The 26039-nt window shown below is 45.4% G+C and overlaps 1 protein-coding gene across 1 annotated transcript in view; it reads left to right on the top strand.

Annotated features, from left to right (window-relative positions):
- DNAAF9 (dynein axonemal assembly factor 9) overlaps positions 1-15441 on the top strand; it is a 77831-nt gene extending 62390 nt beyond the window's left edge. The window contains exons 30-37 of the mRNA XM_071455831.1: positions 1863-1998; positions 2345-2431; positions 3872-3978; positions 4657-4731; positions 4883-5085; positions 6655-6720; positions 7043-7136; positions 8570-15441. Of these exons, the coding sequence (XP_071311932.1) occupies positions 1863-1998; positions 2345-2431; positions 3872-3978; positions 4657-4731; positions 4883-5085; positions 6655-6720; positions 7043-7136; positions 8570-8682 (881 nt within the window). The 3' untranslated portion in view covers positions 8683-15441. The remainder of the gene's footprint in view (positions 1-1862; positions 1999-2344; positions 2432-3871; positions 3979-4656; positions 4732-4882; positions 5086-6654; positions 6721-7042; positions 7137-8569) is intronic.
- The last annotated feature ends 10598 nt before the right edge of the window (positions 15442-26039 follow it).

Below are 26039 nucleotides of genomic sequence, written 5' to 3'. Positions count from 1 at the left end.
ACTGGGTGGTCTTCAAAATGCATCTCTTAGAAACAGAAATGGCAGTGGCAGTTTAAATAGAAAAGGTTAAATTTGTTCATTACTGAAGCCTTGGAGGCACCTTCCAATTCTCAGGAAGTTGTTTTGTTTTTCTTTGGATTACACTCCCTGTTGTTTTTTTTTTTTTAACTTAGAGCTTTTCCAGTTTATATTTGACAGTTATGGATCCTCTCTAGGGCTTGGTGCTGCCAGTTGTCACCTGGACTCAGTGGCAGCCCTGTGGCACAGCCACACGGTGGTGGTGGCTGATTCAGGAATCCCAGAATGGTTTGGGTTTGGGAAGGGACCTCAAAGCTCATCTCATTCCAACCCCCTGCCACCTTCCACCCTCCCAGGCTGCTCCAAGCCCCATCCAACCTGGCCTGGAATAGTCCAGGGATGGAATTGTTATCTTATTCAAGGTATAATGATCTTATTCACATTTTTATCCTAATTTCATGATTAATATCCCCAAACTTGATATCATTTCAAGCCTGCACATGGCTTAAATTCCAAAGAGCGCTTTGCTGTTCTCCTTCCTTTTTCCCCCTCCTCCAAGAGCAAGTGTGTATTGAAGACATGGATGTTGCTGAAAGTGGAGTGGAAACTTCTTTGCAAGGTTAAAAGAGAAATCCAGTGATGGAGATTTGTGCTGGTAATGAAGTTGTGCCTTGGAAGGGTCAGTGATGCAAAGAGCAGTCACTGGGAGCGTGTGGTGCAATTCAACAGCTCCAGAAATATTTGGTGCAGGAATTTGTGTGTGAAGCAGCCTTTGCATGGATAAATGTGGTTTAAGACTTGTGTAAAGACCAGGAGTTGGTGTGATCAGTTGTTTCATCTTTGCTTTGAGTAGTTGGAGGCAGAGGAAATGCTCAGCTGTTCCTGGATATTGGAGATTTTCTGTTCTTCCTTCCACTCCACTTGGAGTCACAGGAAAGTGTCCGAGTAGGGCTGCACATCTTGAGCAAAGAAATAACATTTCTTGTGAAATTACAGAATTGTTTAAGTTGGAAAAGATCTCTAAGACCATAAAATCCAATTATCAACCCAGCACCACTGCCCAGTTCCCCATTACCCCTGTCAAGAGCCACATCCAAGTGTTCTTTGAACACTTCCAGGGATGGGGGCTCCACCACTGCCCTGGGCTGTCCAGCCCTTTCCATGAAGAAATATTTCCTAATATCTCATCTGACCCTCCCCTGGCACAACTTGAGGCTGTTTCCTTTCCATTTCCTCTCCATCCCTCCCATTCAGGACAATGCAGACATCCTAGGGAGGCACCAAGTGTTGACACTGCAATTTCTTTGAGGAACTGGGCTGAAAGTCAAACCATGTAGAATTGGAAAGCAGGGATCCTAGAACTCAATGAACTGGATGCTTTTCTGTTATCTTTTTGATGCTTCATGGGTTCAGTCTTGCTGTCTGAATAACCTTTTGGAGTCTTTAAAGATAAAAAATAAGCTTAAACCCTTCTCTTGTGGCAACTGAGTGTCCAAAGTAATGATTTTAGCTGTTCAGTCTCTTACTGCACATTGAATTCATCACACCTTAGTGTTCTTTTTATTTTTTTTTTTTAACTAGTCCTGGTCAAATTGATTCTTGTATGGATTTGTTATTTTAATTAATTAGTTCTATGGATTGAGTCTAAATTGATTCTGTTAGATGAAAGATTCTCTGCTTGGTTTTTTTTTTGCTGTAGTGGATTTTCTTTTTGTCTTCAATGAAAGAATGCAGTGAAAGGGACGGAAAATAAGAGAAGAATGGTTGGAATATCACTGAATGGTTTATTAGTCACTGTTTACATGCCTGAACAGTGTAAAATATCCCCTGATTTCCTTCCACAGGACTGGTGAGTAATGTGGTTTTCACAAGTCATGCCACAGAGCAGAGGCACCCACTGCTGGTGCAGCTGCAGAGCCTGATCAGAGCAGCAAATCCTGGAGTTTCCTTCATCCTGGCAGAAAATGGGATTGTAACAAGGTAACTTCCAGCAGGATTTATTGCTTTTGGCACATGGGCCACCAGCACTCAGAAACTTCTGTTCTCATGTTTTTACTCTGGTGATTTATAGGAAGGAAATGCAGATTTTTTCTTAATTGCTTCTCGTGCAAAAGGGATTTTCCCTTTACGTTTATGGGCATATAAATACAGGGATTAGGAAATGTGTTTTGTTGGCAGAGTGTGATTTATGTTGCTGTTACTGCCATACTAAAGGAAAAGTGCTCTTAATTTTACTGTCACTAGCACATTATGTTTTATGTAAGTAGATGGTGGCCATTTTATTCAACTTAGAAAATTAAAAATCTTCATTTTTATCTCTTTACAGGAACGAGGATATTGAACTAATTCTCTCAGAAAGCAGTTTTTCAAGTCCTCAGATGATGAGAGCTCGATATTTAATGTACCCTGGCTGGCAAGTATCTAGACTGAGAAGTATTAAAACTATTTTTCTAATTAACTTGAAGATTAAAATGTTTCACTAACTTCATTTATATATATATATTTTTTTCCCTAAGACTACTCATTTGGAACAGGCAGCAGCTTTGTAAATCATTTTTAAGAGAGCTGATGATTATTCTTAGTGGATACAAGATTGCTGCCCTTTTATGGGGGGGGAAAAAGCTCCTTTTTGGCCACCATTTAAATCAATGGCAAGATTACTGTTGCTTTCCAGAAGAATAGGCAAGAACCCTTTGGGAATAAACTGGGAAGGATTGGGATGGGTGAGGTCAATAATGACTGGAGTAATTTCATCCTGACAGCTATTCAGCATTACTGGAATGAACTTGCTCTGTCAGTCTGGCCATTAGCAGAGCAATTATTCACAAAAACCAGGAACCTCAGTGACAGCCCTGGCACAGCTCAGCCACAAACCCACGTGGCACCGAATTTCCACTGAGCACTGAAGGAGATTTCTCCTGGCTCAGGGCTCTTCACACATCTTGTTGCAATTCTTTCTGCTGCACCTTTTTGGCAGAGATGTGCAGCTCTCAGCAATCATAACTCCTGGCTGACCAGGCTCTATGCTGGAAACCTTTATTTATCATACCTTGCTGCCCTCTGTATCTCTTTATTAATAAATTTGGTTCTGAATTGGATGCAAGGAGCCAAGTAAAGCTACTGGAGTGAAGCACAAGGCTTGGGGTGAGGATGTTGAATTAATATCATCAGAGCTGCTTGTGGATTGCATGGAGCCAAAGAGAGAGAGCAGGAAAAGAAAATATTTCAAACTTCTGGGCAGCTGTTAATCTATTTGATGACAGTATGCAAAAATTGGATCTGGGTAGTGTGAAAGAGAAGGAGAGCAGCAGGAAGAGCATCAGAAGCATCCAGGAAGATCTTTTTGCACCCTTGCAGTACCTAAAGAGGGCTCATAAAAAAGAAGTAGAATGAGTTTTGACATGGGTAGATGGTGACAGGACATAGAGAAGGGTTTTAAGCTAAAAGAAGAGAGATTTAGATAAGATTTTAGGGAAAATTCTTCCCTGTGAGGGTGCCCAGAGCAGCTGTGGCTGCTCCTGGATCCCTGGAATTGTCCAAGGCCAGGTTGGAACCCCAGGGCTTGGAGCACCCTGGGTTTGTGGAAGGTGTCCCTGCCCATGGCAGGGCTGGGAATGAGATGATTTTTAAGGTCCATTCTGACTCAAACCATTTCAAGACTCCATGAAAAGGAGTCCTGAGCACTTTGACCAACCTAAGTTTCACAGAGAAGAAATCTCTGTGTTTTCCTTCCTCTCTGAGCAAGGCTCATCTGTGGTGAAAGAACAGATTTTTTTTTTTTTTTTTGCTGGATGAGAAGCAGAAGCTGCTGTGATTTCTGTGTGTTGAAGGTGTTTGTTGTTTTTGTGTGCAGGTATGAGGGCAGATACGGGGCTGGGCCCGTGTTCCCTCCCATGGTTCAGATCTGTGTGTGGTTCAGCCGCCCTCTGGAGAAAACAAGATTTGTCACCAAATGCAAAGGTACCAATGAACTTTGCCTGACTTGATTGAAATCCAAGTTTGGGATGCTGAGGGATAGAGGGGAAGGAAGGCACTGACGTAACACAGTTATTTAATCACTGCTGAAGTTAATTTTTAATTGAAAACTCAGCTTTCCTTCCTAAAAGTACAGTAAATTCTGTTCCTTAGTGTCAGCTCTGGAAAATTGTCCCATGATTTTTGTTCAGATGAAAATCTAATTGAATTTTTGGTTTGTAGGACTGAGACAACTTCCCATGTTTGCTTTTTTATTTTATGTCTCATTGTATTTGGGAGTGTTGAAATACAATTTTATAAGTGACCATCGGCTTCTACTTTTTATGCCAAATAATTCTTTGTAGCTCCTAGAAAACAGACTCAGCTCTAGAGTAGATACATCATCAAACATCTCCTCTCCTTAGCCAAGTAGGGTTAAAGAGGATTTTACCTCCCACCCACACTGTGAGAGCTCCTTATGCCAAACACACCTTATTTCCCAAACTCCATGGCAAAGAATGAGAAAATAGATTTTACATAGTGAGACTCCAAGGCACATGGCAGCTTTTCCTTTGGAAGCATTGGGATGTGGGTTAGGGATCAGTTGCACAGGTTTTACCTGAAGCTCCACCAAGGAGAAGAAAGATAAGTTGAGATAATCTGTTTCTCTTCTGTTTCAAACAGCAATTAAGTCGTTGCTCAAGCCAAGTCCTTTTTCTGGAAACATTTATCACATCATGGGCAAAGTGAAGTTTTCAGGTAAGGGCAAATTACTCTGAGGTGTTGTGATCACTCTGCACCTTATGGGTGTTTAAAAAAGTATTTCTGTCCTGGATTCTGTCTGCACCGGTGCTGATGTTAGATTAGATTAGCAATTGTCAGACCTTTCCTTCTGTCTTCTCCTTGTTAGATGCTGATAAAGTCATTGAAGTGTGTCACAACACAGCAGCAAATTCCCTCAGCCTGGTGCCTGTTCCAGAGGGGCCAACTCCTCCTGATTCCAGAAATGATCCCAGAGACTGCAGCAGTCAACAGGAATATTTCCTTGTGTTCATTGGCTGCTCCCTGAAGGAAGAGGATATCAAAGATTGGCTCAGAGAAACTGCAAAACAGGTTTGTGGGCAGGTTTCCTTTTGTTCAGTGCTTGGCATTTCTTAACACCCAAAGGAAAAGTCTGAGTGGCTCAGTGAAACGTTTGGGTTTCTTAATTAATCTCTTTTTTTTTTCCCTTCTACCAAGGTATTGACATTCTAGGGTGCAAATGGATTTCAGGAAGGGGACTAAGAGTTTACAAATGTGTGTTGTAATCTCTGTATTGTTTTAGTGCTTGCTACAGTTTATTCATGGATTGATTTGCTCTTGAATGCTTGAGCAAATGGATTATGTCCAGGATAAACACAGGATGATTTAGCTGAGCTGTGATTGCCAGGGGCTGAAGTGTGCTGTGAAATAAATCTTCTTCCAGTACCTGAATGCTGGCAAAACTGAAAATTTGTTTTGATTCACTAAATTAAACCTCCTTGGAAGTAATCCACTGAAATGGAGGGTAGAGTCCTGTTCACTTTGTCATCTTTAATTAGTGTATTTCTGCATGGCTGATGTATCCATGCAATGAGGAGTGAGGAACAGGGAATGTGGCTGTTGTAGGGAGCTCAGAAGGCAGAGTTTGCACAGGGAAACTGCCACAGCTGATTGACAGAATCACAGATCCATAAAATCCTGCAATGGTTTGGGTTGGAAGGGGCCTTAAATCCCATCCAGTTCCACCCCACTGCCACGGGCAGGGACACCTTCCACCATCCCAAATTGTTCCAAACCCTGTCCAGCCTGGCCTTGGACACTTCCAGGGATCCAGGGGCAGCCACAGCTTCTCTGGGCAACTTTTTGGAACATTTTTAAGTAAAAATTATTTTTAAGTCTATATGGATTAAGATTTGCACAATGTCTCCCTCTAAAAATTTGTGTAGGAAGGGAAAAGGGTTTTCTGCAGATTGTGGCTGGAGCAGTTGCTAAAGTTCCAAGATTTCTGAGATGCTCAGGTTCTCATCTTCTGTTCCCCTGTGTTAATTCAGGGAATTAATCCATTTTCTGTGCTGATTATCTCATGCTCTGTTCTTACCACAGGGGTAATATATGGAGACAAATGCTTTGCCATGTAAGAAAGCTCTTGGTGAAATACTACTTAAATTTTATGAAAACTTGGAACTTAAATGCTTATCTCAAGTGTGAAGTGTTTCCTCTTTGAGCAATTCAGGACTATAAACACTTTTTATACAGTCATGGCTAATTGAGGGTTTCAGATAGCTCTAAGAGTTACCACATGCTGCAAGGAAGAAAGGGATTACAGAATTTCTCAGGCTCAAAACTAAGTTGTTTTTCTGTTCCTGTGCCAGCTTTCTTACAGTAAAGCTGTATTTAAATTGTCTTGTTTAAAATAGTTACAGAATTTTAAATTTCTGAGTGTTTTCTGTAAGATCGGTGAATTTTTACTTTTGTTTTCAGAACATAGTTGTGAGTACCTTCATGGAACTGCATAATTTTAGAAATTAATTTTTTTAAATACATGTTTCTATGTGGTGGCTTGGCTTTTTTTTTTTGTTTTTAATTTATTTTTTAACCAACTAAGCTGTGGTATCACATTATCACTGTAGTCACATAACTGCAATCTCCTTCTTCCTACAGAAACCTCAGAGGAAAGCCCTGAAAACCAGAGGAATGTTAACCCTTCAGGAAATCAAAAACATCCACGTGAGTAGAAGCAATAATTTACAAACCCTTCTTTTGGCTGATTTCCCTTAAATCTCCATCTGGATGACAGAGCACCTGCCACAACAAGTGTGCTGAGCACTAAATTATTACAGCACTTTTGGAGCTGTCAGGGAGGGATTTGAGACATAAATCTGATCTCAGAGCTCCACATTCACTCTGGAAAGTAGGAGAAGATGTAAAATTGGCCATCTTTGGTTGCTGTAATGGCCCTTCCATTTTCTTTTATCTATTTGAGTTTCTAATAGGTGTTTAATATTTGAGTTTCTACAGGTGTTTAATTTAAATTCTTTTCCTGCTGCAGGTGAAACGCCACTTGGATCCACTCCCAGCTGGTTATTTTTACAACGGGACTCAATTTGTGAATTTTTTTGGTGACAAAATGGATTATCATCCATGTATCCTTTAAAATGGGGGATTTTGGGGAAGGTTTTAGGTAGGCAATGAACTGTGCAGCTCTGAAATGCTAAGTGCCAAAGCAGATATGGTAAAGAACCAGTTCCTTGCCAGCTAAAGCTTAGTTTTAAAGCCTTTCTTGAGAGATAAGATCTCAGAAACAGAATAGAAGCAACAAAACAAACCCCAAACTGCCCATGAGCTCATGCAGGGAATAATTTATGGACCACAGCTTGTCAAAAATTTTTTTTCAAACCAAATAGTGCTGTAATAGCACTGAATGCCTGGGCACGACTGATAAAACTTCCAAATGAATGTAATTTCATGTGTGCACACACTCCAGTGAAAACAATCATATTTTTGTCCTTAGTTTTACCCTGGGATTCCTTGCCAAGGTTCCTCTTGTCCTTGGTCCCCACCTGGGGCCCTGGCTCAGTGGTGGCCATGGCAGTGCTGGGTTAACAGCTGCCCTTGGCCATCTCAGAGGGCTTTTCCAGCCTAAATGATTCTGTGATTGTCTCATTTTCATAACTTCCTTGTGCTTTTGTCTTTGGTCACCAACTTCCAAATTGGTTTTATATTCCCAGTTTACTTTTCACAGTAATTTCTCCAAACTTGGTAAAAATCCAGGTGGTGCTGCTTTGGAATAAGAGCAGAGTTATTTTCTGTGCCCTGTGGGACAACCTGAAAATTTTAAGCAGATTTCTGTCTGCAGGACACCAAACCCAAGAGCAAACTTGGACTTCGCTGGAAAATTCTTGATGCTCCATCCCTGGAAGTGTCCAAGGCCGGGTTGGATGGGGCTTGGAGCACCCTGGGATAGTGGGAGGTGTCTGTCCATGGCAGGGGGTGGGATGAGATGGAATTTAAGCTCCTTCCATCCCAAACCATTCCAGGATTCTTCACTCCACCTCCCCCTTGGTGTTTGGCAGGGAAAGCTGTAGGCCTGGTTAAGCCTTTCTGGGGGATTTGAGTTTTGGGCAGAGTTTTAAACTTTTAAACAGCTGGAAATGTGTTCACAGAGTCCCAGAATGGTTTGGGTTGGAAGAGACCTTGAAGCTGATCTCATCCCAGCACCTTCCAGGGATGGGGAGTCCAAAACCTCTCTGGGCAACGTGTGCCAAGGCCTCACCACCCTCCCAGGGAGGAATTTCTTCCCAACATCTCATTTAACCCTGCTATGGTTTTGCTGTTCTTAGATCTTCCTCCTGGCTGGGAAATATCCCTTGTGCAGTTCCTTTATTCCCTGAGTTGGGGTAGCTCTGACTTCTAGAACTAGAAGTTCTAGAGAACTTCTCTAGAACTTCCAGAAAGTATTATATTGAAATTCTGCTTTCACTGAGTGTCCCAGAATTGGCACTTCCTTCAAACCTGGATGTTCTTTTCTACTAAATTCCATTTGCACAAATGTTCTTCCTTCACCTGTCCCAACCAGTAATGGACCAGTTCATGAATGATTACTTGGAAGAAGCCAACAGGGAAATTGAGAAGTACAACAGGGAGCTGGAGGAGCAGGAGTACCACGACCTCTTTGAGCAGAAGATTTAAGCACGTGGATCCTGAGTGTTCCTGTCCTTGTGTCAGGAACCAAAAATGCTGTTTTGTCCTTCTGGCTCACAAGAAATCGAGTGAAATGTCTGTTTTCAGCACTCCTTCCCAAACAAAGGGATTGTTCCCCTAAGGTTGGCATTTAACATGGTAACTGCTTAGCTGTTTGTACTGTCAGGATTGCTTCCACTTCACCTTAATTCCAGACTGTCCAAAGCATCACCTGGAATCTCTGGCTTGTGGTGGAAACGTGGGAAAAAAGAAGAAGAAGGAGGAGAAAAGAAGCAAAACTGGATTTATTTCCTGAAAAAGGTCAGAATGTAATTGTGGAATTGGGCCATGGTGCAGATATCAAACAATTCCTGGGTGTCCCTTGGAAATCGTTGCACAGGAGCATCGATGGTCAGGGGGGAGCTCAGGATGTGGGATTGGGGTTCCCAGAGCAAGAAATGGGGGAACAGACTCGGAAGAGTCCCCAATCCCAGAACTCTTTGGGTGTTCCTGAAGCAAAAAATGGGGGAATAATTTAAAAAAGTAAGAGAGTCCCTAATGCCACAGTTGCTGTTGGGATGTTCCCAAAGCGAGAAATGGGGGAACAAGGGGAACAACTCAGAAAAGTCCCTAATCCCACAGCTCTTGGTGTGTTCCTAAAGTGAGAAATGGGGGAATAGTGGGAAAAACTCAGAACTGAGTCCCTAATCCCACAGCTCTTGGTGTGTTCCCAAAACGAGAAATGGGGGAACAATGGGAAAAACTCAGAACTGAGTCCCTAACAATAGCTATTGGGATGTTCCCAAAGCGAGAAATGGGGGAACAGTGGGAATGACTCAGAAGAGTCCCTAATTCCAGAGCTGCCAGGGTGTTCCCAAAGCAAGAAATGGGGGAACAACAGGAAAAACTCAGAACTGAGTCCCCTAATCCCACAGTTCTTGGTGTGTTCCCAAAACGAGAAATGGGAGAATGGTTCAAAAATTTAGAATCCCTGAATCTGCAGCTGTTGGGATGTTCCCAAAATGAGAAATGGGGGAACATTGGGAAAACTCGGAATTGAGTCCCTAATCCCACAGCTCTTGGTGTGTTCCCAAAGTGAGAAATGGGGGAACAATGGGGAAAACTCAGAATTGGGTCCCTAATTCCACAGCTCTTGGTGTGTTCCCAAAACGAGAAATGGGAGAATGGTTCAAAAATTTAGAATCCCTGAATCTGCAGCTGTTGGGATGTTCCCAAAATGAGAAATGGGGGAACATTGGGAAAACTCGGAATTGGGTCCCTAATCCCACAGCTCTTGGTGTGTTCCCAAAGTGAGAAATGGGAGAACACTTTCTCAGAGTCCCTAATCCCTCAGTTGTTGATGTATTGCCAAAGTGAGAAAAAGGGGAACAGAGAGAAAAACTCAGATGAGCATCTAATCCCACAGCTGCTGGGATGTTCCTAAAGCGAGAAATAGGGGAGCAATGGGAAAAATTCAGAACTGAGTCCCTAATTCCAGAGCTGTTGGTGTGTTCCTAAAGCAAGAAATGGGTGAGTGGTTCAAAACTTAGAATCCCTGAATCTGCAGCTGTTGGGATGTTCCCAAAGCAAGAAGTGGGGGAACAATGGGAAGAACTCAGAATGGAGTCCCTGATCCCAGAGCTGTCAGAGAGTTCCCAAAGTGAGAAATGGGGGAATGGGAAAAGCTCAGATGGGCACCTAATCCTACAGCTGTTGGTGTGTTCCCAAAGCGAGAAATGGGGGAACAATGGGAAAAATTCAGAATTGGGTCCAGCAATTCCAAACAATCCCACAACTGTTGTTGTGTTCCCAAAGTGAGAAATGGAGGAATAGTGGGAAAAACTCAGAACTGAGTCCCTTATCAGCAGTTATTGGGGTGTTCCCAAAACTAGAAATGGGGGAGCACTTTCTCAGAGTCCCTAATCCCACAGCTCTTGGTGTGTTCCCAAAGCAAGAAATGGCAGAATGGTTCAAAAACTTAGAATCCCTGAATCTGCAGCTCTTGGGATGTTCCCAAAGCGAGAAATGGGGGAACAATGGGGAAAACTCAGAATTGGGTCCCTAATCCCAGAGCTGTCAGAGCATTCCAGAGTGAGAAATGGGGGAATGGGAAAAGCTTGGATGAGCACCTAATCCCACAGTTGTTAGGATGTTCCCAAAGTGACAGATGGGAGAACAATGGGAAAAACTCAGAAGAGTCCCTAATCCCAGAGCTCTTGGTGTGTTCCCAAAGCAAGAAATGGGGGAATAACAGTGGGGATAACTCTGAAGAGCCCCTGATCCCAGAGCTGCTGGTGTGTTCCCAAAGCAGGAAATGGGAGAATGATTCAAAACTTGGAATCCCTGAATCTGCAGCTCTTGGGATGTTCCCAAAGCGAGAAATGGGGGAACATTGGGAAGAACTCAGTTCTGAGTCCCTAATCCCAGAGCTGCTGGGGCATTCCCAAAGTGAAAAATATGGAAACAGTGGGAACAACCAGAAGAGTCCCTAATCCCAGAGCTCTTGGTGTGTTCCCAAAGTGAGAAATGGGAGAATGGGAAAAGCTTGGATGAGCACCTAATCCCACAGTGTTAGGATGTTCCCAAAGTGACAGATGGGGGAACAATGGGAAAAACTCAGAAGAGTCCCTAATTAACAGTTGTTGGGATGTTCCCAAAGCAAGAAGTGGGGGAGCAGTGGGGAAAACTCAGAACTGGGTCCCTGATCCCACAGCTGCTGTTGTGTTCCCAGAGTGAGAAATGGGGAACACTTTCCAGAGTCCCTAATCCCAGAGCTGCCAGGGCAATCCCAAAGGGAAAATTGTGGAAACAGTGGGAACAACTCAAAAAAGTCCCTAATCCCAGAGCTGCCAGGGTGTTCCCAAAGCGAGAAATGGGGGAACAGCGGGGAAAACTCAGAACTGAGTCCCTAATCCCACAGTTGCTGGGGCATTCCCAAAGTGGAAAATGTGGAAACAGTGGGAACAACTCCAAATTGAGTCCCTAATCCCAGAGCTGTCTGATGTTCCCAATGTGAGAAATGGGGGAACAATGGGGAAAACTCAGAACTGGGTCCCTGATCCCACAGCTGCTGTTGTGTTCCCAGAGTGAGAAATGGGGGAACACTTTTCAGAGTCCCTAATCCCAGAGCTGTCAGGGCAATCCCAAAGGGAAAACTGTGGAAACAGTGGGAACAACTCAAAAAAGTCCCTGATCCCAGAGCTGCCAGGGTGTCCCCAAAGAGAGGGATGAGGGAACACTCCCACCCCCAGCTTTGCCAGGGCTCAGCCCATCTCAAACCTCAGCACAGTTTGAGTCTGCACTCGAAATTCTGACTTTAAAGAAAAGCTAGTTATACATTTCAGGGTGAAATCAGTGGAGAAATCTTAATTTCTTCCCAGTGCTCTCATTGGGATTCTGGAAAATATTTCCTGGCTGGCTGCAATGTGCACCTTGCTTAGATTATCCCTGGAGGATTCCTATTGCAGTCCTAAAAATGAGGCAAGGCAAGGCAAGGGGGAGATTCTTCAGCTGAGGAATTCCTTTTCATGAAGATAAATGATTTCCAAAGGTAAAAAATAGCAAAGGATGTTACTTGAAAGAGGCAGGAACTTGTTTGTGGAGCTTCCAGAAGAGTTTGCACACTGTAACATTTCCCTGTGCTGGTGGGAAATCAGCTTTTTAAGTACTTGCAACAGAATTTTTATAGTTCCTAAATGATAGAACAGGAATGCTGGTAGCCTGTCCTGACTTAATTCAGTATCATTTTAAAGGAGGCTTTATAAATCCCTGCCTGAAGGATTCTAAAGTACCTTAGCAGCTACTTACAGGTAATTATTGGAGTTTATTTGAATAAGCAGATTATTGTAGCATGCATGTGTTCAGAATTTAGGTGAGAGCAGCCCAGCAGGAATTTTTTTATTTTCATATTCTTTTGCCTTAGGGACAGCTCAATCTTTTACTGCAACTGCAGCTTTTCTTTCTGACCAGATGTTTGTGATACAGCAAGAAATGGAATGAAAAATCTCTTGCAGGACACTTAAAATACTTCAAATGTGTCTGCACAGCCTCATCCCAAGGCAGGAAAATGAGATTGAACCCCTGTCATCAAACTTGAGGCTAAATTAGAGCTTATGCTTTGCTAAGAGATGTATTTTTTACCTTTGGAATATGAAATAAGTGAAATTTCAGTAACGTGAAGCACATTTTAGGTGGTTTTGGTCTTCATTGCTGGGTGCCTGTCCTGTGAGTGTTGCACAGTGCAGAGGTGGAATTCCAGGTGCTGCAAGCTGGGATAGAAATATTGATAAGGTTTCATTCCTTGCTTTCCTCCTAGATTTAAAAAGCTGTCTGAAGTGAAGACTTTAGTATTTTATTTTTATTTTTTTTTTGCACACCACGAGACTTTATATAAAAACTACTTGTATCCTGTTAGAGGCCAGTAAAAGCCAGCAATTAGTTTGTGTTTTTAGGCTTTCCTGGGGTATTCCCTGGATCACAAGTGTGGAGCATCCTGATAAAGCTCGTGAGTTTTATCTATGCATGGCTAAATTTTAGTCTTAATATCCTGTAGTGCCTGTAGAGCAAAGGTAGCTAGCAGTGGGTTTGGGAGGGCTGCCAGGGGTTTACAACTAAATCCAGTTGGTTGCATGAAATGATTTCACAGCCCAGAATTTTTAGGAATGCCAAAATTCTGGTGGTGGGGCTGCAATAAAAAGGGGCATTAGGAAATGGAGCTCCAGTTGGAATTGTTTTGCCAATGAACTCAGTGTAAACCCAGCTGTTCCAGTCCCAGTTCTCTCACCTGCAAAGCCATATTTTTAGAGTAGTGGGATGTGATGTGGGAAGAAATTCCAGTGGTTGGGACAGCAGGCACGTGGTGGAGGCTTTGTCCCAACTCCTGAGTGGATAGAGAGTAGATTTAAGTGCAATTGATTGAAAATAGATGAAGATGCTGTAGCTGATTATTGCTCTGCTGAACTCTTTTTAAGAACTCCAATTTGTGCAGCTCTCAAATCAATGTGGATGGGGCTTGGTCCAGCTGGAATTCCAAGCCCTGTGAACAAAAAAAAAAAAAAGGAAATAATTGGGTTGTGAGTGTGCAAATTGAGGTGTTCCTTAAAAACTGGAGCAGAAGAGCTCGGAACAAAGGCCTAGAACCCTCCTGTGCTGTGCTGCATGTGCTCTATGGTCATAGCTGTGTATTACAAAGACCTTTCACCAGACTGGTACTGGCTCAATTCATGTATTTTGGTATTGAAAGAAATTGATTACCTCAATTTTTATCTCCTTTATTTTTAAACTGTGACTTTCAACCAGAACAAAATAAAAAAAATAAAAATACCGAAATAGTGAAACTGTGACAATGGTATCCTTTAAATGTAGTAGTGCCTTGCAGATGACACCATTTATTCCCCAAATAAATGGGTGTCAGGGGTTGCACCACCCCTTTCTTTTTTTTAAAGGAAAATAACGGTTTTGGTGAAAGGACTTAAAAAAAAATTTAACCTAGTGACAAATATTAGCACAAATGGTTCAACTGTTTAAAAGAAAACTCTTTGAGGACTGAAATGCCTGATGCTGCTGCTGCTGTTGAAGAGCAGTTGCTGATTTTTTGGGAGTCAATTCTAACAATCAGCAGTGCTTTTTGAATTTTTTTTTTTTTATTTTTATTTTTTAAGAAGAGTGTAACTTTTGTACTCTGGTCAGAGCTGTTTGTACTGTATGGAATCCCCAGCCCAGGGGATTTGGTGTCCTCACTCCTTGGAAGTCGAGGTGAGGATGAAGCTCGAGGTTTGAACAATTTTTTCTACTGTAGAATTAAAAAAAAAAAGCACCATTTCTAACCCACTGATGTTTGGATACAGCAAAAGTGCCATTACACCTTTCCTTTTCTCTTTTTATTGTACTTGGAAAAATTTGTGTCCAGGCATTCCTGAGCTTGGGAAGTGCTGAAGAGTCCTCAAGGGGTTTCCACGCTTTGCTGACCTTTGTTAGCAGCTTGTGGTGGTGTTTTTTGATTTCTCCTCACCGAGAATGAGTGTGATCAGAAGTTACTGAAGTTATAGGATTCAAATGTGACAAACTTAGCAGGGGAACCTTTGCAACTTGAGCTGCTCTGCAATCTGGGAGTATTTGAATTTGAAGCTGTGCAATTTGGGATTAATCCAGTTTTACACTTTGCAATTAACACACTGGATTGCAGGGAGGAGTTGAGTTGCATGTCAGGGTTCTCTAATAAGTTGAATTTTTTTTTTTTAATTATTGTTATTTTTTAATTGAAACTTGTCTGAATTTGCACAGATTTAAGCTCTGGAATACTTTGGTATTCTTGAAAAGGGAAAAAAAAATTGTGACTAGTATAGTGAATTGTGAACTGTGAGTTGGTAGAACCACAAGGTTGATCTAATCTTAGGTTGTTAAAAATGTACCTCAGAAAGCTTGTGAGAAATTGCTTCATTTTTACCCAACAGCCAGATCCTGGTGTAACACTTCTCACTTTACAATGTGCCAAAATTCACTTTTATACTAGTTCTCAATGCTTTAATATTTGCAAGTCTAAGTGAAAAACGTGTTATTTACAAACACTACTGTAACTTCAGTTCAGCTGAATGGTGTGATTGAAGCTTTTTGCCTCTCGTATTTATTACACAACTTGATTCAGTAAATATAAAATTACCTTTCCATTTATTTTTGTATTGTTTTACATGTTTATACCTGCAGTTTGTGTGACTTTTACACCTGTAACTCAGATGTGATGGAAAGAACCAATAAACAGTCTCCATCCACTTCCTGGCTTTGACTCCCTTAATAAACTCACAGGTTCCTAAACTGGAATTTTTAAACTTTAAGTGGTTTTCATTTAAAATTTTTAAACTGGCAGAAAGGTGAGTTATTTGTGTTCAAATTAAAATAGAAAAATGTAAAGTTTTATGGGGTATTTTTTAGCTGCTATTTTAAGTTTAGACCGCCTTCCTTGAGCTTTTAATTGGGTAAAATTTGAACTAGAAGGAGATTCACCTGCTTTGTGCTGCTGTCTCTGTTTTCAGCAGCTGTGTGTGAGCATAAATTGATATTTACAGATTTACAAATACAGGGAGGTGCTAAACCTTCCTCCTTGTGCTCACAGAAACGAGGATGCAGCTTCAGGATCTGTGGATCTCAAATCTGGCTGCCATGGAGAGGGCAATCCCACCTTACCCTGCTTTCCCTGAGGGGCTGAGCATGAATCACATTTTTGCTGGTTAAGCTGAGCCTGCAGCTGATTTTGTGTCTCTGTTTTACATCACTTTTGCATTTTGAGGGGAGGTTTTGTGCTTGATTTGGTTTTTATGGACAGTTTATGTAAATCCAGCCTGCTTTGCATCTTCCAGGTGTGCACATAAAGCAGCAGCTTCTGGGGCGTGGATTTTGGATTGAAATCCAGGAGTTTTCCCTTGCTGTGCAGCTGGGTTTGGGAAGAGCTCCCAGCTGTAAATCAGGAATTTGGGTGGCAGCAGGACCAGGGCAGTGCCTGTCTGGGGGCACCTCCAGTGCTGGGGGTGGTTTTGGGGGCTGGGGAAGGGTCTGGAGCCCCAGGAGCAGCTGAGGGAGCTGGGCAGGGGCTCAGCCTGGAGCAAAGGAGGCTCAGGGGGGCCCTTGTGGCTCTGCACAGCTCCTGACAGGAGGGGACAGGGACAGGAGGAGAGGGAACGGCCTCAGGCTGGGCCAGGGGAGCTTTAGATTGGATATTGGGAACATTTCATCATGGAAGGGTTTGCTACTCATTGCTCAGAAGCTCTCCAAGGTTACCAAGTCCAGCCATTCCCCCAGCACCGATCAATGTCCCCAAGTGCCACATCCACATGGCTTCTAAACCCCTCCAGGGATGGGGATTCCACCACTGCCAGGGCTGGACACCCTTTCCATGAAAAAAAAAGGGAAGTTAAAAATGCTTTGAGAGGATTTAAATGATGGGGAACTATCTGAGTTTTATTTCCTAACAGAGATGAGGTAGATTTTCCTGAGCACATCCCAAATCAGGATTTTCAGTCCAGTTTCTTGCTCTTAATTATCTCATTTTCGTCAGTCTGGTTGTATCTGGAGAGGTTTCCAGCTCTCCTTGGCTTTTCATGAGCTCCTCTTCCTTCCATGTGAACTCATCTGGAATTTCTTTGCCTACGTGTCCACCAACAAATGGTGCCTCTTTAGCTTCATAAATTACCAACCTAATTAAAGGAATGAATTCCCAACAGGAATTGCATGGAAATGGGAGCACTTGTTAATTGAATAGCCCTGGGTTAGGCTCCCATTGTACACGTCCCACAAGGTGCTTGTGTGATCCCTCCTATTGAATTGGCTTAAAATAAACCTTCAGGGCAGTTTGATGTCTTGGTAGGAAAGAAAACACCCAACAGGCAAGGCCTGGAGGATTTCAATAGCTGTACTGCTCCAGGACAGACAGAAAAACAACAACAACAAAAAAAAAGCATGGAAATTAAAAGTGTGGGTGACCCATTCATGGCTAGGAATTCAGCAGGGACACAATGCATTGTATAGATCACTGCAAAACCTCCCCACATGAGTGAAACAGGAAATTTCTAATGGTTCCAATGGAGCCCTCGCTCAACCCCACCAAAAATCTTCCATTTTTCTGTGTTATCAAAGTTAGTTCAATATTTGCTTTATATACATCCTGTTCCGGACTTTGATTCCTCTATACAGCACCTTCCTGCCTTCTAATATCTGATTTATTGCAGAGCCCTTGTTCTTCCAAAGGTTTGGCTTTGCCTGCTTTAACTCTTTATCTTGTCAGCCTTGGCCACAGCCTTGCCTTGGGCCTCTGCTGCCTTTGGGAAGCTCTGGAGAAAGGATAAAAGAGGAGCTGGAAGTGAAGGAGAGGCTACAGGGGCTGTAGGGACGGGTCATAGGATTTTTAGGACAGGAATCTGGAATATCCAAGGTGCTTGAGTGCATCAAATCAGAAGTTGGGACCTTAAAGATCATCCAGTTCCAACCCCTTGTCCTGGGCAGGGACACCTTCCATCATCCCAATGGATCCAACTTGGCCTTGGACACTTTCAGGGATCCAGGGGCAGCCACAGCTGCTCTGGGCACCCTGTGCCAGGGCTCAGCACCCTCACAGGAACAATTCCATCCCAATATCCCATCCATCCCTGCCCTCTGGCAGTGGGAGCCATTCCCTGTGTCCTGCCCCTCCATCCATTGTCCCCAGTCCCTCTCCTGGAGCCCCTTTAGGCCCTGGAAAGTGTTTGAAGGTGTCCCCAGATCCTTCAGGCCCTGGAAGGTGTTTGAAGGTGCCCCCAAATCCCTTTAGGCCCTGGAAGGTTTTTGAAGGTGCCCCCAAATCCCTTCAGGCCCTGGAAGGTGTTTGAAGGTGCCCCCAAATCCCTTTAGGCCCTGGAAAGTCTTTTAAGGTGCCCCCAAATCCCTTTAGGCCCTGGAAGGTGTTTGAAGGTGTCCCCAGACCCTTCAGGCCCTGGAAGGTGTTTGAAGGTGTCCCCAAATCCCTTTAGGCCCTGGAAGGTGTTTGAAGGTGTCCCCAGACACTTTAGGCCCTGGAAGGTGTTTGAAGGTGTCCCCAAATCCCTTTAGGCCCTGGAAGGTGTTTGAAGGTGTCCCCAAATCCCTTTAGGCCCTGGAAGGTCTTTTAAGGTGCCCCCAAATCCCTTCAGGCCCTGGAAGGTGTTTGAAGGTGTCCCCAGACCCTTTAGGCCCTGGAAGGTGTTTGAAGGTATCCCTAAATCCCTTTAGGCCCTGGAAGGTGTTTGAAGGTGTCCCCAAATCCCTTTAGGCCCTGGAAGGTCTTTTAAGGTGTCCCCAAATCCCTTTAGGCCCTGGAAGGTGTTTGAAGGTGTCCCCAAATCCCTTTAGGCCCTGGAAGGTGTTTGAAGGTGTCCCCAAATCCCTTTAGGCCCTGGAAGGTGTTTGAAGGTGTCCCCAAATCCCTTTAGGCCCTGGAAGGTGTTTGAAGGTGTCCCCAAATCCCTTTAGGCCCTGGAAGGTGTTTGAAAGTGTCCCCAAATCCCTTTAGGCCCTGGAAGGTGTTTGAAGGTGTCCCCAGACCCTTTAGGCCCTGGAAGGTGTTTGAAAGTGTCCCCAGACCTTTCTCCAGGATCTGGATCCTTCCCACCCCTCCCAGCTGTGGTGCTGCATTGGGATCCCTGCCCTCCCCATGCTCTGGGGTTTTTGCCCATCCCAGGGCAATGAGGAGGGAGTTCTCTGCTCCAGGTCAGGGTGGATGTCACCAGCCCTCAGGGAAGGCCCCAGAGGCAGGCTGGATGCTGAAGACTCCTGAAGATGTGTTTCCTGTGCATCAATAGGGAATTCTGCTCCATTTCCCTGTGGAACCTCTTGAGGTAAGTGCTGAAGTTCCTCCTGTATCAGACACATCCCTCCTCCCTTTGCTGGCACAAAGAAGACACAAAGACAAAACTGCAAATTGTGGTGGCTCCTGAATGCCTTGAGCTGTCAGAGCTGACCTGCCCCATTGCCTGTGTTCCATCCTGAATGGACCATGGGACTACAGGACACAGGGAATGGTTCCCACTGCCAGAGGGCAGGGATGGATGGGAGACTGGGAAGGAATTGTTCCCTCTGAGGGTGCCCAGAGAAGCTGTGGCTGCCCCTGGATCCCTGGAAGTGTCCAAGGCCAGGTTGGAGCAGCCTGGGCTGGTGGAAGGTGTCCCTGTCCATGGCAAGGGGTGGAATGAGACAATCTTTAACATTCCTTCCAACCCAACCCATTCCACGATTCCCTGCATTCCCTGCAACTTTCTTTCTTCTGAAGATAGAGTAAAAAATCTCCTTGACTTGTTCATTTTTCCCCTAAAATCTCCTTGAATTGTTCAATTTTCCCCTAAAATCTGAAAGGCTCTGCTGTCCCCTGCCCTATCCCTGGCTTTGGGATGTGGTCATGACAGAGCAGGGCTGCTAAGAGATTTCTCTTCTCAAAGGCAAGGCTTGGATTGTGCTGCAGATTAAAATCACTGCTGCAAAGCCAGTGAAACACAAATGTTTTGGGCTTGGCTGGCTTTGGGAAGGGTGTCCCTTCCTCTGGCTGCTGTTTGTTTGCTTAGGTGAGGTGGGTGCAAGTTCTAACAATAAACTTTCCTGGGAACACCATGGGAGAGGTCAGGGAAGAAGGAGAAACCAGCAGCAGGCATGGGATGGGATCCCGGGGGGGATGTGGGAGGATGGAGTGGGCACAGAAAGGGTTGGGATGTGCTCCTTGCTGTGTTTGCCTCATCCTCCTCACAGGCAGAGAGGATCATCCCTTTGGGCCTTGTGTCCTTTCAGCCCCTCCTGCCAAGGTAAATCATTAAAGGGGTTAAACCAGTGTGGAGTGAGAGAAGAGGGGAAAAGCAAAACAACAAAATCTTCAAAACAACAAAACAAAACAACAAAAAAAGCATGGAAATTAAAGTGTGGGTGACCCATTCATGGCTAGGAATTCAGCAGGGACACAATGCATTGTATAGATCACTGCAAAACCTCCCCACATGAGTGAAACAGGAAATTTCTAATGGTTCCAATGGAGCCCTTGCAGCACCCCACCAAAAATCTTCCATTTTTCTGTGTTATCAAAGTTAGTTCAATATTTGCTTTATATACATCCTGTTCTGGACTCTGATTCCTCTATGCAGCACCTTCCTGCATTCTAACTTTCAGGGTGGCTATGGATGATCCCTGGAAATGTCCAAGGCCAGGTTGGACAGGGCTTGGAGCACCCTGGGACAGTGGAAGGTGTCCCTGCACATGGCAGGGGGTGGCACTGGATGATCTGTAAGGTCCCTTCCACCCAAACCATTCCATCGTTGCAATTTAAGGAAGGAAACTTGCAGTTTGAGCCTGGTTGAAACAGGGAGAGAAAAATCCCATGCTCAGGTCAGAACAGGTGGCTCCAAGCCCTGTCCAACCTGGCCTTGGACACTTCCAGGGATCCAGGGCAGCCGCCCTGTGCCAGGGTCTTACAGCAAAGAGTTTCTTCCTAGCACCACTTCTAGGAGCCAGCCCCTCTACCTGGTGCTGGGGGCATGAGGAGGGACAGCTCAGCATCACCCAGGATCTCCTGGGACAGTTCAGCATCACCCAGGATCTCCTGGGACAGCTCAGCACCATCCAGGATCTCCTGGGATGGTTCAGCATCACCCAGGATCTCCTGGGATGGTTCAGCATCACCCAGGAGCTCCTGGGACAGCTCAGCACCATCCAGGATCTCCTGGGATGGTTCAGCATCATCCAGGATCTCCTGGGACAGCTCAGCACCATCCAGGATCTCCTGGGATGGTTCAGCATCACCCAGGATCTCCTGGGACAGCTCAGCACCATCCAGGATCTCCTGGGATGGTTCAGCATCATCCAGGATCTCCTGGGATGGTTCAGCATCACCCAGGATCTCCTGGGACAGCTCAGCACCATCCAGGATCTCTTGGGACAGCTCAGCATCATCCAGCAATGATGCTGATCACCTGGGACAGCTCAGCATCATCCAAGATCTCCTGGGATGGTTCAGCATCACCCAGGATCTCCTGGGATGGTTCAGCACCATCCAGGATCTCCTGGGACAGCTCAGCATCACCCAGGGTCTCCTAAACTCCATCCTGCACTCGCTGTTCCCTCTGGGATGCAGAATTCAGTTCCTGGGAAGCTCCTGCTGCCTCTGGCTCCCAGACAGAGCTGAGCTCACCCATCTGCTCAGTCTTGGCAGCAGGGGAGGGGAGAAACAACAATCCTTTTCAATCCAAGCCTGGTGTGTGCACAAAGAGCCCCGAGGGTTCCTCTGGCACAGCCCCTGGTGGGGGAGGATGGCTGCTGGAGTGGGCCAGGAGGAGTTTTCCCCCTGTCCTGGCACAACCTTGTGTTGGAAGCGAACATTTCTGACTGTCTGCAGCCAGCCTGCCGTGGCCCAGTGTCTCTTGCTCTCCATGGAGGTGTTCTCATCCCTTTTGTGCCTTTGGGAGTCCATCCAGCATTTCCAGCACAATTCCTGCACTGTTGCAGAGAGCCTTCAGAGGCTGAGCCATGAGGACACTGGTTTGGGACTCGTGGTTTTCTCCCAGCAGGTTTCCCATTGCTGCCCAGGCCTGCAATCCACATTCCCACCCTACCAACAGGGCAGCGAGCAGCAAATCAACATTTTCTTTGTCACCTGGACATTGGAGAGGTTTTGTGATCATTTAAATCCCTGTTTTTCTGCTCTGGGTGTGCAGTTGTCTGTGTAACCTCATACCAGACCTGTTTTCCTTCCTGTTCCCCCCAAGTGTGGACACAGAGAAGCTGTGGCTGGTCCTGGATCCCTGGAAGTGCCCAAGGCCAGGCTGGACAGGGCTTGGAGGCAGTAAGGAAAATGGAAAGGTAAATTTGGTGTGTGCCAGGGTGGGGATACAGGATGCTGGAAACTGGAAGGGTGAGGAGAGGTAAAGCTCTGGTGGTGGAGAGCAGGATTTGGGGAGATCTAAAGAGGGTTTACAGGAAGACTGGAGAGGGACTTTGGGCAAAGGATGGAATTACAGGACAAGGGGGAATGGCCCAATGTGGATTGCTGCCCAGGCCTGCAATCCACATTCCCACCCTACCAACAGGGCAGCGAGCAGCAAATCAACATTTTCTTTGTGACCTGGACATTGGAGGGGTTTTGTGATCATTTAAATCCCTGTTTTTCTGCTCTGGGTGTGCAGTTGTCTGTGTAACCTCATACCAGACCTGTTTTCCTTCCTCTCCTCCCCCAAATGTGGGCACAGAGCAGCTGGGGCTGCCCCTGCATCCCTGGAAGTGCCCAAGGCCAGGTTGGACACTGGGGCTTGGAGCCACCTGGGACAGTGGGAGGTGTCCCTGCCCATGGCAGGGGTGGGATGAGATGATCCTTAAGGTCCCTCCCAGCCCAACCCATTCTGGAATTCTAAAGCAAAGGTGAAGGATGCTCTCAGCTTTTTCTAAGGATAAAACATTGCTTAATGGGTTGGAAACATCCTCAAGGCTGTCAGTCAGCACTTGATGAGTTCACTGACACCTGCACAACATTAAAATTTAGGGAAAACCTGTCTCAACCAGGGCATCACACCAGATAAATTATTGTGACTTAATTGAATGGCCTTTTTTTCCCTGTTTTTTTCCCTTTCTTTTGTCTCTAAGTCAGAGGCTTTCAGTTATTTACGTATCATGTGAAGCCAGATTTCCTCTCATTTCCAGTGGAAGAAAAGGGAGCTGGTGAACCCTGTCCAGAAAGAAAAGCTGCTGGGCTTTGGGGGAAATGGTGGTTTCTGGTTCAAAGCCCAGCCCTGGTGCTGAGTTGTTTGTGTCTTTGTTTCACCAGCAGCTTTTTGCTGCTGTATCACTCCTGGTTTGCATGGAGAGAACCCTCTGGATTCCTCCTTCCATGGAGTCTCATCCTTGTTTTCCTTGAAGGGGTCACTTGGTCCACAGGGGGGGCTTTGAACTTTTCTGTTGTGTTAAAAATCTATTCTCGGCTTCAGAGCTGTTGTGGAGCTGCCTCATGTGGGAGAAAAGTGGAGGGAAAAAGCAAAATAATGGGAAAAAGATGCAGAGTGAATCCCCTCTCAGGCTTGGGAGGAAAAGCTCAGCTAAAGAAGACTCTGAACACCAAAATCCTCCCATCTGCTCCTGCTTTTTAGTTGATCCTACAGATGATGAAAAGGAAGGGGACAGCCTTGATTCAGCTGCTTAAATCCAGGTCAAAGTGCTTAAAAACCCCAGTGTGAAGTTCCTGTGGGGCTGCAGACCCCTGCATGGAGCCCCTGCCCCAAATCAGCAGAGCAAGGAGCAGAAATTCCTCTGGTTTTCCTCACAAGTGAAGATAAAAAGGAGGTAAGAGAAAGAAAACCAAGAGCAGAGCTGTTTCCCTGCTCCTGTGTTGCCTCTGCTCAGGGTTATTTTGGGATCTGAGCTGTGTTTTGTTCCCTTTTCGGGATACCTGAAATGTTCAGTTCAAAATGTCTCAGGGGATGGCTTAGAGGAAAAAAAAAAAGAATGGATTCAGCACATTTCTAGTAAAGTTACTGAAGTAAAACCTGAATTTAAATGTTAATAACATGACCTGGAAACGGACCCCCAGCCTGGCTGTCCCATCTTGTGATGCCACCTTGGCCACAGATGACCAAGTTCTCCAAGGAAAGGAGAATTTCTGGAGACAAAATCCCCTGAAATACCTAAAAAAATATTAAAAATCCATTCTGTTGTGTTTATAAAGCACAGGTGAACAAAATTCTGGGTGCAGCAGCTGGATCCTCTCTCAGCTCAAGGAAAGGGGAAACTGGACACATCCTTGGAGCCTGAGGCTAGAAAGTGTAAATGGGGAATTTTGTTGATCACTGGCTCCCTTGTTGCTGTTGAGATCTGCAGCCTCTTCCCAGAGGGTTCAGGGGTTCTTGATCCTCACCTGGCTCGTGGTCATTCCCAGAATCAGCAGTGCAACATCCTCTCCTCCAGCTGGATAATCAGGAATGCCACCAATCCATCACTGCATGTGAGGACTGGGTCAGTTCCCAGCCATTCCTTGCAGCAGGAGCTGCCCTGAGATAAAAAACATACATTAAAAATCTCAATATTTTCCAGCAGGGCTGGATCGAGATACCCCTGGGGTCCCTTGGGGTTCTCTTGGGAGCAATCTGCAGTCCAGCCCAGGAATTCCTGCTGTGCTGCAAAAGAATTGGAGAAGAACTCCTCCTTCAGGAGGCAGTAAGGAAAATGGAAAGGTAAATTTGGTGTGTGCCAGGGTGGGCATGCAGGATGCTGGAAGCTGGAAGGGTGAGGAGAGGTGAAGCTCTGGTGGTGGAGAGCAGGATTTGGGGAGACATTCCAGTACCTAAAGGTGTACTGGAATCTCCACTCTTCCAGACAGGAAGACTGGAGAGGGACTTTGGGCAAAGGATGGAATTACAGGACAAGGGGGAATGGCCTTAAGCTGAGGGACAGCAGGGTTAGGTGGGATTTTGGAAGGAATTCCTGGCTTTGAGGGTGGGCAGGCCCTGGAATGGATTTCCCAGAGAAGCTGTGGCTGCCCCTGCATCCCTGGAAGTGCCCAAGGCCAGGTTGGACAGGACTTGGAGCCACCTGGGACAGTGGAAGGTGTCCCTGCTCATGGCAGGGAGTTGGAAGATGGTCTTTAAACCCCTTCCAATCCAATCCAATCCAATCCAATCCAATCCAATCCAATCCAATCCAATCCAATCCAACCCCTTCCAATCCAACCCCTTCCAATCCAATCCAATCCAATCCAATCCAATCCAATCCAATCCAATCCAATCCAATCCAATCCAATCCAACCCCTTCCAATCCAACCCCTTCCAATCCAATCCAATCCAATCCAATCCAATCCAATCCAATCCAACCCAACCCATTCCACGGTTCTGTGATTTATTGGCTGCTCTGTTTGGGGTGTGGGATCTGTTTACCCATGCTCAGGGTTTGGTACAGCAGAGCCCTGCTCCATCCCATCAGTGCACCACCAAAAAGAGGGAGGGGGAATTTTGCTTTCTCTGGCAACAAAACTCACAGGAGCAGAGCCCCAGTAACCCTGGTGACCACATTTCATTTGTGCTGAGCAGAAAGGCTGGGAGGAGAAGTCCTTTCCTCATGGATGCACCGAGCACTCCGTGTGCCCACGGAGGGGAAGCAGCACAGCAAGGAGGCAAGGAGGACTCTGGTGAGACAACAAAAGTGCTGTCAATGTGGAGTCACGCGGTTCTCATCACTCCAGTGCTCTTGGCAAGTCCCTCCTGAGCAATTCCACTCTTTGATACAAGGAGAAGTTGTTCCTTCTCCCCTTTGTTCTTGCCCAACTTTACGTCCCGTGGAGATTTGTTTTTGTAGCTCCTGGACATGAAACAACCTCTGAGTGAAAATGCTAACAAGGTGTCCATGCTCAGATGGCTTTGTAAAAAGGGGGTTGTGCTTTAAATCCTTAATCATGTTGGATTTGGGAGGTATTTTTGCCCACTCTTCAGCCTACCCAGGACAATGCCTGGATTCTGTTATAAAAATGCCCCTTTGTGGCTTTCCTTTGGTCTGGCAGAAATTCCAGTGCCTGTGCAGAAATTCCTGCTCATAATTTCCTCCCTTTTCCTGCTGGAAGTGGGACTTCCACAGCCAGAGCTGTGACTTGTGCTGTTTCCTCCTTCTCCTCCTCAGGGAATTCCCAGACTCCTCTTTCCCTGTGCTCCCGATGTTGTGTCTCCAGTCTGGTGAGGAGGATGGCACCTCCAGATGTCTGTTTATCTCCAGCCCCTCCTGTGCTCCGGGCCCTCTGGAGACACATCTCACAGCCAAGCTTTCTCTGAAAAAATATTTTTAACCCTTCCTGCCTCCCACTCGTCTTCCCAAGCCAGATCCCCTGGGAACTCTTGGAACAAGATTGTTCTCACTTACAG

Source organism: Agelaius tricolor, unplaced genomic scaffold, assembly GCF_023055355.1.
Source record: "Agelaius tricolor isolate 1412-34295 unplaced genomic scaffold, bAgeTri1.0.p SCAF_54, whole genome shotgun sequence".
Lineage (NCBI taxonomy): Eukaryota > Metazoa > Chordata > Aves > Passeriformes > Icteridae > Agelaius > Agelaius tricolor.
Note: the sequence above shows the minus strand (reverse complement) of the source record. Positions and strands in the feature narration are given on the sequence as shown.